Raw genomic sequence first — 11,251 nt, forward strand, 5'->3', positions numbered from 1 at the left:
TTGGGTTCTCTTTACTAGGTTACTTGGCATAGTAGTTACCCATTGGGCTGCAATCAGGAAGGGCCAACGTTTGAAACCATCAGCCCGTCCTTGGGAGGAAGCTAGGGCTTTCTATCCCGTAAACTGTTACAGTCTTGGAAACTCACAGAGGTCGTCCTCTCCGCCCTGCCCCCCAGGGTTGCTGTGAGCCAGCATCTACGCAAGGCAGTGAGATTGGTTTGGGTTGGTTACCAGGTTAAGTAGATCACACTGGAGAAGGTTGGGCTCTAAATGCAATCACTTCTGAGTTAGATTAGACGCAGAGTTGCACATGGGCGTGGGCAGATGCCACCTATGGACTGCCCGCAGCCAAGGAACCCAGGCACACCCAGGACTACCTAAGAGGAAGGGTCTCACAACACCGAGACTGGCGTGAGTGGTTAGCCGCTGGAAGAGTGAGAAAAGAAAGTTCTGCTCTTGCAAGGCAGCCATTTGCGGAGTTTGTTACAGCCGCGCAAGGTAACTCAGACAATGCTAAGAACAGATCAGACAAGAATGAAGGAACAAGTGACAAGTTTTAAGACTTGTTTTCAGGTGCCTTCCTCTAGAAAGGAGTACATCTAAACATAAAGACCTCTCTCTGGGTGCAGGGGTTCTAAAGATCTGATTTCTTACTTTTAGGCCACTTCCAAATGGCCTACAGCGGGAAAAAGTTATCTTGGAAATGAAATACCAAATGGCAAAGGGATGAAGTGAATGCTTCTAGAGGCTTGAAAGCAGAGGCAGACTCTGGGTGCTTTTGAGGACCCATGGTGCACCGGGACTTCTCAGGAAGCGGGGAACACCCTCCTTTCTCACACACATAGGGCTTGCAGGCCTGGGCCTAGAGTCTCATGCAAATTTGCTTCCTGTTATTAATTACCCCAGAATCTGCTCCCTCCAAGTGAGAGAAGAAACCCAAATGACCAGATCTATGGAAAACTTTGGGCCCAGAGACCCCCTCCCCCCACTCCTACTATAGCTGCCAAACCAGTGTCTCCTCCTTCAAGAAGGCTTCCTGGGCTAATTCCAGCCTGGGTTCGATCGGCAACTCGGTGCTCCCTCAGTGCCCTCTCGTAGGAAGGATCACCCTCTGGTCTGTGAGTTCCTCACGGGTAGGGCCCTGCGTCACCCGTGTCCACGCCCAGCAGCACCGTGCAAGCCTTCCATAGACGTTTGCTGATTGCGTCGGAATGCCGGAGGGAGGGATGGGTGCCAAGGACCCAGGTGGCAGGCTGGGAGGCAGGAAGGCCTGCATGTCGTCACTCATTGCCTCACCCTGGTTCGGGGATGATAAGTCCATGAAGCATCGCCAAGACCCAGGGCAGAGACCCAAAGGTTGTGACCTGACTCACCTGCGCCTCTTCCTTCCTGAGGACAGGCCTGACTCCAAGCCAACTGATTGACCCCCGGGGCTGCAGGGCCCTCAGAGGTAAGAAGCTCCCCAATCGGCCTCCAACCAGCCCTGATGTTTCGAACCTGCCCCGTAGCACTGGAGCTCTATGGTCTAATCTGAGTGGCCAGACTAGCTCAGAGCACTCACTGCATTTATCTCTTCTAATTAAGGAATGTCTCCATACAGGACAGACCATGAAGCCTGGGCCCTAGAATGATCGCTACTCCACCCACAGAATGACTCTCCAACACTCAGCACTGGGAAAGCCAGGTTCTAAGCTAGCAGAGGACACCAGGGTGGTCCGAGGAGGCCCAGTGCTCGGAGCCTTGGGCATGCCCAGTGCCTTGTGGGGATAGTGGGCCTCTCCCCGGTACTGGTCTCCGCACCATCCCCAGACACACCCAGTTATACCGTGGAGAGCAATACCGTTTGGGGAAAGGGATGCTGTGAGCTATGTGGCTCCGGAGAAAAGACAACCTGGGACCGACCCCTCTAGGGTCATAAGGCATCTCTGTATTTTCATAGGTACTCGAGGCAAGACAAGAGCCCCCAGTGCGTCCACATGAGCCTCCAAGGCTACAGCCTCCCACCGGATCGCACTGCCACCACACCCCACTCCCAGCAGAACCCCAAACTCAAACCCAGCTCTGGCAGCCCCGCTCTAGGACATGGCAGAACGGCCCCTGTGGGCTTGTGAGGCTGACTCTTACAGCGTCCTCTTCTCCCTCAGAGAACCTCGGGGTAGCAGCCCAACACATAACCACTAAACCGCCAGGGCTCCTCTCTCAGCGGATAAACAGGGGTAATTGTCCCTAACAAAGCTGCCAGCTGATTGCTATCGACCAGTGGAAGAGCAAGCCAGTCAAGACAGGAGACAGCAGGCAGACAGACAAAATGCAACCTTCCGACACCTCTTGCCACTCTCTACCCTGCCTCAGGCCATTTTCAACCAACTGTCTCCATTCTCTGAGCACACCCCCCTCCCCACACACACACCTGATCTAGAGCTAGGGGAGGCTTTCACCAAACTTCTCCCCTCACACTAGCCCCATCATCTGACCCTCTGTGGGTTTCCAAAACTGTAACTGTTCACGGGAATAGAAAGCCCAGCCCTTCTCCCATAGAGATGCTGGTGGTTTCGAAGTGCCGACCTCGCAGATCACAGCCCAACTCGAAACCACCGCTCCACCAGGATTTCTTAGCCCAAAGAAATAGCTGAGAAACAAACCAGCTCGCCAATGGTCCACTTGCCCATGATTCACTGAGTAACCTGTCAATGAATGGATCAGCGAGTGGCTGACCAGCACACAAGTCCAGGCCTCCCGCAGAGCTTTCTGTACTCACGTGGGACAAGGTCGGGGCTGTGAAGCAATCACGGTTAGCCCAAGCAGGGTCTTGACGAGCCCAGTGCACTAAGCACCACCTCCGAAGACCAGAGGCAGCACAGGCTCCTGATCAGTGGAGACAGGCCTGAGCTGCCCGGGGTTCACCTTCCTTGGAGCTGCTCTCTGTGCAGGCGGAGGCAGCAGGGAAGCCATCCAGAGATGTCTTTTACTGGCCATATCTGCTGCCAAGGGCCTCTCCACGACGTGTCAAAGAGCAGATGCCACTTTGAGGACTCAGGTGAGCCAGCCCCAAGTCATGGCATTTCCCATTGCTTCCTATGCAAATGTGAGCTGACCAGAAAGGAAGACATACGGATAACTCTGAATTATGGTGTTGGTGAAGAATCCTGATAGTCCATGGACCGTCGGGAGAGTGAGCCCCTCTGCCTTGGACAGCCGCTCTGTTTTATGCACTTTGTCTGGAGGGAGCAGTCCCTGGAGAAGGACAAGGAGGGCCAGGAGGCCCCTCAACAAGATGGACTGCCCCGTGGCTGCAGTGTTTACGAGGAGGGCAGCGTTTCCCTCCGTGGGGCCTTGGGGCTGGCGTGACGTCACTTCACAACAGAGCAGCAGGTAGGTCCTGGGGAACCGGATAGTCTCCCTGACGGGTCTACACACCCCTCTGACCTGCTCCACCCCTCTGCGTCAGCCTGCGCCCAACAAGACACGCTTGCTGCCGGGACATCTAGTCCTTAACTTCATATTCGAAAAAGGTAGAATTAAGGGGCCTGGAAGAGTGACAACTCCATCGGACTCTGGCTCGTACTTGGCTCTCTGCGAACTTCTTTATACACACTCAACATCACCACAACCCCGCAGCAGATAACACCTCATGAATGGAATCAGCTTTGCGATTGGCCCGAGGTCAACAGCTCTATGGGTGGTGGTGGTGGTGGTTGGGGGGGTTGCCCAGCTCTGTAATGTGCAGAACTTGTGCTCTTATTACTGGCTTAGTCTCTGCCTCTGATAATCCCCAGGGTTCCTCGGGGCAGCCCTCGGGAGCCTGGTGGTTGAGCAGTCCAAGAGCTGGGTTGAGCAGTCCAAGAGCTGCTCCGTGGTCCACTGTCTGCCAGGGCGTGGAGGAGCCCTGTGCTCCAGCTGAGCCTGGCTGGGGCCTCCAGAGACTTGGTGCGAATTAGAGAAGGATTTTCTTGAAGTGGGCACAGCCTCCAGCCCACAGGTGGGCAAGTACAGGTGAGCTGCAGTCATTCCCCTCATGAGTGCTTCTGTACAGTGTACAACTTGCAGAACAGGCCTGGTCTGGCTCTGGTAGCCACATAAGAGGCCCTCAGGAGGCTCAACTTTTTTTTTTTAAGCACACAACACTTCTGGGTTGTAAAAACACCTCTTCGTGCAGAAAGAGGTCAGAATCACCTCTCACATGCAGAGAAATCGGTGCTCAAGACAGGAAGAGAACAAGCTAAAAGGCCGACATGTGTGGAAAAGACAACCGTTCGTCCATTCACCTGGCAGCATGGCCTCACCACACCCAGGGCCTTGGCACCTGAGGGAGGAAGTGGGAAGAGTGCTCACTCAAGCAGGTGCCTTCCTTCCCCACAGCATTGCTGGGCGATGGAAGCTTACTTGAGGCTAGTCCCACCGCCCTTATTTCCATTTATTTGTGTGCACTTCACAGGAGTTTGCATAGGCCACCAACATCCCAAACCTGCTTCTTGTGTTGCGACCTACCAATCACAGAGTGGGTGTCCCAGGCTCCAAACCAGAAAGTGCCCTGGAAGATGCCTGAACACCACTCATCTTCCCACTTTAAAACTCAATCTCATCGCCATCGAGTCGATTCCAACTCAAAACGGCCTTACTGGGCAGGACAGACCCACCTCGCTGGGTTCCTGAGACTAACTCCTTATGGGAGCAGACAGCTTCGTCTTTCTCCTGAAGAGTGGCTGTGGTTTCAAACTGCTGACTTTGGGGTTAGCTGCCCAACTTATAATTCACATGCCATTAGGGCTCCTTTAGAGATCACCAAGGGTCGAGCATCCCCCTTCAGCCCACCTCTCATCCTCTCCTCTTGGTCCTCACTTGGCTCCAACCATGTGTAGGTCACTCAATTGGCCTCTACACCAGCCCCCTCTTCTTCGACTGCTTCCTGCAGGGCTCTTCCAAAACCCTCCACAGAGTCCTGGCAGCCTTCAAAATCAAGCCTGCCTCCTCCTGGTCCCTGTGCACAAGCATCGACCACACCTCCTGCACTTTAACCAGCCAAATCACAGGGTGCTCCCTGACGTACCAGCCATACCACACCATGCCTCCAAGCTTTGTTCAGAGGCTCCTCTACCCACAAAGTCCCAGTCCAAATGACTATGTGATGTTGGCCCTCCAAGATGGCCAACCATGCCGGCCAGAAAGCCAAGGAGTCAGGATGACGGACCAGAGGCCATCTGATCTCGAAACCAGGCAGGGTCTACTGAATGGATTCTGTTCTGACTCCTGGACCGCCACTGCAGTTGTCTGTTAGGGATCTGCCTCTTGCCTTTCGGTTTAGTAGAAAACAGGTCCCCTTGGTAGAAGAGATGTCATCTCACTCATGGTGTGGAGCTCGATGTCAGGGTTGCTTCTGAGATGCCCCCCCCACTCACCCCCCTCCCTCCCAGGGCTGAACGGTGTAGGAGGAGCCTAGCTGTTCTCAGTGAAGGATATAACTGTTGGTCCAAGTTCAGAAACATTGTATTTGCATACAGTTAAGTGTCTAGAGAACTCCTGGACACCAGAAGGGGGGAAGGAAGGGCTGTGGCATGGGCAGGTTTCATGGCCTGGGGCCGCCAGGTGCATCACAGCAGGGGTGTGACAGGTGGCTTGGGCTCTCTCCAGTGAGCAAGGGGTGCTAACTGGCTTAGCTGATTTATTCTTCAGGGCCAGACACCCAAAGAATAAGGAGGATGACCAAACTCTGTCCCCGGGCCTGATATACCAGGAAAGCGGCCCGTATCCTGTGTCTGCAGATGTATACTCTATCAGTGTACTCTTGGCCCTCTCGTCCTCAATCGATACACAACTGTTTACAAAGCCTTAATGCCAATTCATTCAAAGGGGCTTCAAGAAGTTTGTGGAATTTTTCTACTATCTTTTCATTCCAAATTTTTCACAAACTTTTGGACCCAGCTGCCGTGGAGGTCAGCTCAACTGCTAGCAGCCGCCTGCCAGATTAGAACTGCGACCTGGAGGGTTTGCCATGGCTGCTCTTTCCTGCCAGGCAGCCTCAGGGTGAGGGTGGGGGGTGGGCCTGGAGCTGCCAAGGTTTCATCCCAGCCGAGCTGCAGGGCTGTCCGGGGGAACTACCAAGGTCTACTTTCTCTCTGTTTAGTAGAAAGTAGGGGGTCCCGGTGGCACAGTGGGTGCATGCTGGGCTGCGAACTGCAAGGTTACAGCAATGCAAAACCACTGGCCGCTCCATGGGAGAATACTGGGCTTTTCTACCCCCACAAAGACTCTCAGTCTTGGGACTCATAGGGCCGCTCTCCTCCGTGTCTGCGGGCAGTGAGTCATATAAAATAAGGTGTAACGCGGACCCTTCTGATAGTTTTCTCCCTTTGGAGGTGAGTGCCATGGGCTAGTGTGGAGGGTCGCTGACCTAACTGGGTTTTAGGGTATGAGCTGCAGGCCGGGGGAAATGAGAGTTCTAGTGGCCTGTGGACATGTCCCGCTGTGGCCCAAGTGTGTCCGGAGGCCACCTGAGAAGCTGGAGCCCAGAGGAGCGGTTGGCCACAGTCCGACCCTTGGGAATGGGCTGACACCCACCTTGCCAGCATTTCTCAAATTCACCTCGTTCCCTCTGATTGCAGTAAGTCAGAGGTGAGGCCTGAGACCTGTTGATTTAAGCAAGCAGGCCAGGTGATTCAGAGAACCTTAAGTGTTTAAGAATCCCCAGTTCAGGTCATTCCACTTCAGGGAATGGTGTGAGTGTGAGTGTATCCCTACTGGGGGAGGGAGAAAGAGAAGCCTACCACAAAACGAGGGCAGCCCATGGGTCTTGGTCCCGACTCTCAGCCCCACCCCAGCGCTCCCAGTGTCAGTCCCACCCCTCTACCCACCAGCCTGCCTCCGCATAAGGGAGCCAGAGCCCCTTTCTGTCATTGCTGATTCCCAGATGAAAGTTTGTGCTCTGCGCTCTTCCCTGGATTCACAGGTGGCTACTGTTTGCTGGCCAGCCACTTTGCGGAGCCCCAGACGCCTTTGTTTTTCCCTGGCCGTGGCCTGTCTGTGACTTTTCGCTCAAGCTCAGTGGCCTTTAACTGAAACCCAGGTGGCCCTCTGGCAGCGCCGCGGGGTCAGCAGCTGGGGCCGCGGTAGGGCTCCCCCCACTTGGGTCTTGGGCACCTCGGCCGGCCCCCGCCCCTTGCGCCCCCCACCCCGCGGCCCCGCTCACCCAGGCCGGCAGGTGCTGGCCCAGCAGCTCGCGGCTGATGAACTGGCGCTCGTTGTCCAGGAACTCGAAGGCGGCAGCCAGGCGCCCGAGCTTCCCGTCGCGGTTCCGACGCCACCACATCCACAGCAAGGCGCCGAGCAGCAGCCAGGTGATGCTGAGCCCCAGGTAGCCGGCGAGGTAGACGGGCGCCAGGTAGAAGAGCACGCGCGCCGCGAACGTGTAGAGCTCGGGCAGCAACTGGCTGGCCAGGCGCGGCTCCGGGCAGGGCGTCCGCTGGCCTCCGGGGACACCCGGGCCCCGCGGGGCACTCGAGATATCTGGGGCGCCGGGGGCGCAGGGCTCTTCCGCTGGCATCTGGTCGCCTCCTTTCCAAGAGCTTCACCTGAACTCAGGTCCCCGCACCCAGACCCGCGGGCACATCTGTTCAATCCCAGGCCCCGGCCGCGGCTAAGCTCCTGTCCCGCCGCTGAGGTCTAGGCGCTCCCAGCGCCCGCCCTGCGAATGCAGGAGCAGGGCCGGGCGGCCCAGGCGCTCTGCTGCGGGCGGGGCCTCCCATTCTGGGAGTCTCCTCCCCCAGGTGGCAGAGGGCGGAGCCAAACACATTCCAGGGACTTGGCAGACTCTCGAGAGGATGCCACACGTGAGGGCGCCTTCGGGTCCCAGTGTCCCTCCCAGTCATCGGCCAGCGGGGCGCTGTCGCCAAGGCCAGACCAGAACCCAGTATGGACCAGATGCGCTCCAGTCAGAACATGACTCACTGAAGTACGTGGGCGGCAGCTTGTCATAGATAAACACCACCTCAAACCTGTTCCTGCACCCAGTCTACAATATACAGACTCAGTTAGACGCTAGCCCCTAAAGTGGGCGGGGGTGGGGGCACTGACTTGCCTCTGGACCTCCCACTGGTCCCTACATACCTGTAAGGCTGCCCCCTCCTTTATGCCCGCCCAGCCTCTGGGTGCTCAGGCCCTCACCCTCCACCCGCCCTCTTCAGTCCTTACTGCAAAGTATTAGCTTGGATCGTCTCTCTTGCTTCACCACACCTCGAGCTGACAGGTCGCTAGTTTAGGAACAAAGGGGGGAAGGAGGTGTCTTCTCGAATGCCTGCCCTAGCGGAAATTAGCTGTCCATGCCACAGTGAGGGGGCTTGGAAAGGAATCAGGTACACTAATTAGACACCTATGGGAATATCCAGAACTGGGCATGCTCATACCCAAGTCACCTAGCCCCCAGGTGGGAGGTCCACCTGGGCACACAGACTAGGCACTAGCGATGTGACATCACACAGGTGCACCTGAACTCAGCCAATAAGGTCGGCCAATATCCTCCACCTCGCCCTCCCAGCCAGTGGGGGTGGGAGGGGATAAAAGCAGACTGCAGGCCCCTCCCCCTCCTCTACTTGTTCAGGTGCGTGTTGCAAGCGCAGGCTGAGATTCCTCCCCCAGGCGGGCATGACCGCTGGCAGCCTGCTCACTCTCTTGGGATTTCCTGCTCTTGGCTGCGCACACTGGTTCCACTCCTTCCACGTGTTTTTCCACATTCCCCTGAAACAACCGTTTTTCAGTCTTGAACTCCCCCCACGGTTCCCGCCATGTGGCCCTACATGCTTTCCTTTTGAGACTGTGATACTTGAAACTTCCCTTTCCTTCATAGAAGTTGCTTGGATTTATATAAGTGCTCTGCTGCATGAATTCTTTCAGTGTGGAGAAGCAAGGACCGAGGTATAAACCACTCCAGAAACCTAACAGAGCTCTCAGCAGCCAGATCTTGGGCTCCTTCCCGGGCACCCCACGTAGCAAGTGGCCGGCAAATGGCAGAGAAGGGAGTGATCCGGCAGATGTGCGCCTGTTGTCTCCATGGACCCTCCTGGAAGGAGCAGACCCAGCGCTGCATCTCCCGGTTCAGGGAGGCAATCGGCTATGGAGGGCATACGTTTTAAGTGGCTCACACGAGAGGGCACATCCTTTACTGAAAGGTGATGCTTTTGGAGTTGTGGAGGGTACAGAAAGGATTCAGAAGGGCTGGCTTTACTGAAGGATAAATGCAGGGACAGGAAGCAGAAGATGCATTCCCTTTTCCTCTGCCCCACTCAGTTCTTTCTCTCTCTCTCCAGGGGTAAAGTTGTTTACAACCGTACATGTGTTCCTGGTGGTCAGAATATCTATCCCCTCTTCTACTGCTCTGGGCTTTCCAGGACTCAGCCCGAGTTGAAGCTGAAAACCAGGGTTGCCAGGTGCGACGAATCACTTCTGATTCCTTTCGACATTTCAACCCCACGTACAGCAGAGGGAGACCCCGCCGGCCCTGCTCCAGCCTCCCCCTTGTTAATGAGCAGAGATGTCCTGAGAGGACTGGTATGCACCTGACCCGCGCCAAGGTATTTTCAATCACCCCAGATGTATGGACAAGGAACAAGGAGAACAGGAGCAATGATGCATTTGAATTATGGTGTTGGAAAAGAATATTCAATATTCCATGTAGTCCCACCACTTGTCTGTCAGTTTGTCATATTGTGGTGGCCCGTGTTGCTGTGATGCTGGAAGCTATGCTCCAGGTATTTCAAATACCAGCAGGGTCACCCAAGGTGAACAGGTTTCAGCAGAGCCTCCAGACTAAAACCAGACCAGTAAGAAGTCAGAGGAATTGGCTTCGGAGAACCTTATGAATGGTAGCAGAACACTGTCAGATGTAGAGCCACACGAGGAGGTAGGTCCTCGGGTGGGAAGGCGCTGGGAACATGAGTGACGAAGAGATGCCCTCACAACGTCGAGCCCATCAGAATGACCTGGCAGGAGTAAAGCTCTGGGGTCGTCATTTACTGCTGAGGTATGACTCAAACTGGCGAGAAAGAACTGCAAACTTCTATTTATAATCAGAATGCGGGCTGTACAAAGCGTGAATCTAAAGACGTTGGAAGTTGTCAAAAAGTAAAATGGAACACATAAAGGAACACATCTAGGCATTAGTGAGCCAAAATGAGCTAGTACTTTGAATTTGTTTACTATGCTAGAATGACAAGTTCAAGAGGAATGCGATGGCGTTCATCACCAAAAATGACATTTCAACATCTGTCTTGAAGTATACTGCTGGCTGTGATAGGTTAACAGCTATATGCCTACAAGAAAATTCGGTTGATACAACTATTTTTAAAATTTACACACCAATCCCTAAAGCTATGATGCAGAAATTGAAGGATTCTACCAACGTCTTCAGTCTAAAATTGATCAAAGATGCACTAAAGGTACACTGATAATTTTTGGCTATTGGAATACAAAAGTTGGAAACAAAGAGGAAGAAAAGGACTTTGGTGATAGAAATGGCGCTGGGATCGCATGGTAGAATTTTGCAAGACCAATGACTTCTCCATTCCAAATAACCTTTTTCAACAACATAGCAGCGACTACATGTAGCCTTCTCCAGAGAGAGGACAGAAATCAAATCGACTGGCCCGATGGGAAGAGATGATGGAGAAGCTTAATTATCAGCAGCTAAAACCAGGCCTTCTTCATAGCTGATTCCTTCTGCATTGTCTGGAAGCCCCACTGAAGCCCAGTCACTGTGGGTGACCGTGCCGGTTGAAATACCAGAGACATAGCTTCCAGCATCACAGCAGCACACGAGCCACCACAGCACGACACACTGACCGACAAGGGGTGGTGTACATGAGTCCGTTCCCACTCACAGGGACACAACAGAACAAAGCACTGCTCAGCGCTGGGCCAGCCTCACAGTGGTTGTGTGTGAACGCACTGTTGCAAACACTCTCTTGCTGAGGGGCTTCCTGTTTTTTTGTTGGTTTTTTTGCTGACCTGCTTGAGCAGTTACGGACAATATTTCTCTTTTACTTTATCATTTGATTAGGGACTCATACAACTCATCACTATCCATACATACATCAATTGTGTGAAGTACATTTGTACATTCATTGTCCTCATCATTCTCAAAATATTTGCTCTCCCCCCAAGCCCCTGGCATCAGCTACTCATTTCACCCCCTCCCTCCCTGTTCCCCCTCCCTCATGAACCCTTGATAATTTATAAATTATTGTTTTGTCGTATCTTGCACTGT

At 54.2% G+C, this 11,251-nt stretch overlaps 1 protein-coding gene across 1 annotated transcript in view; it reads right to left on the reverse strand.

Annotated features, from left to right (window-relative positions):
• The window catches only part of ESYT3 (extended synaptotagmin 3), a 43,388-nt gene extending 35,851 nt beyond the window's left edge, over positions 1 to 7,537 (reverse strand). The window contains exon 1 of the mRNA XM_030884800.2: positions 7,184 to 7,537. Coding sequence (XP_030740660.1) covers positions 7,184 to 7,537 — 354 coding nt within the window. The remainder of the gene's footprint in view (positions 1 to 7,183) is intronic.
• Between the last annotated feature and the right edge of the window lie 3,714 nt (positions 7,538 to 11,251).

Source organism: Echinops telfairi, unplaced genomic scaffold, assembly GCF_000313985.2.
Source record: "Echinops telfairi isolate 266 unplaced genomic scaffold, ASM31398v2 ScPeMD7_16;HRSCAF=60, whole genome shotgun sequence".
In the NCBI taxonomy this organism is placed as follows: domain Eukaryota; kingdom Metazoa; phylum Chordata; class Mammalia; order Afrosoricida; family Tenrecidae; genus Echinops; species Echinops telfairi.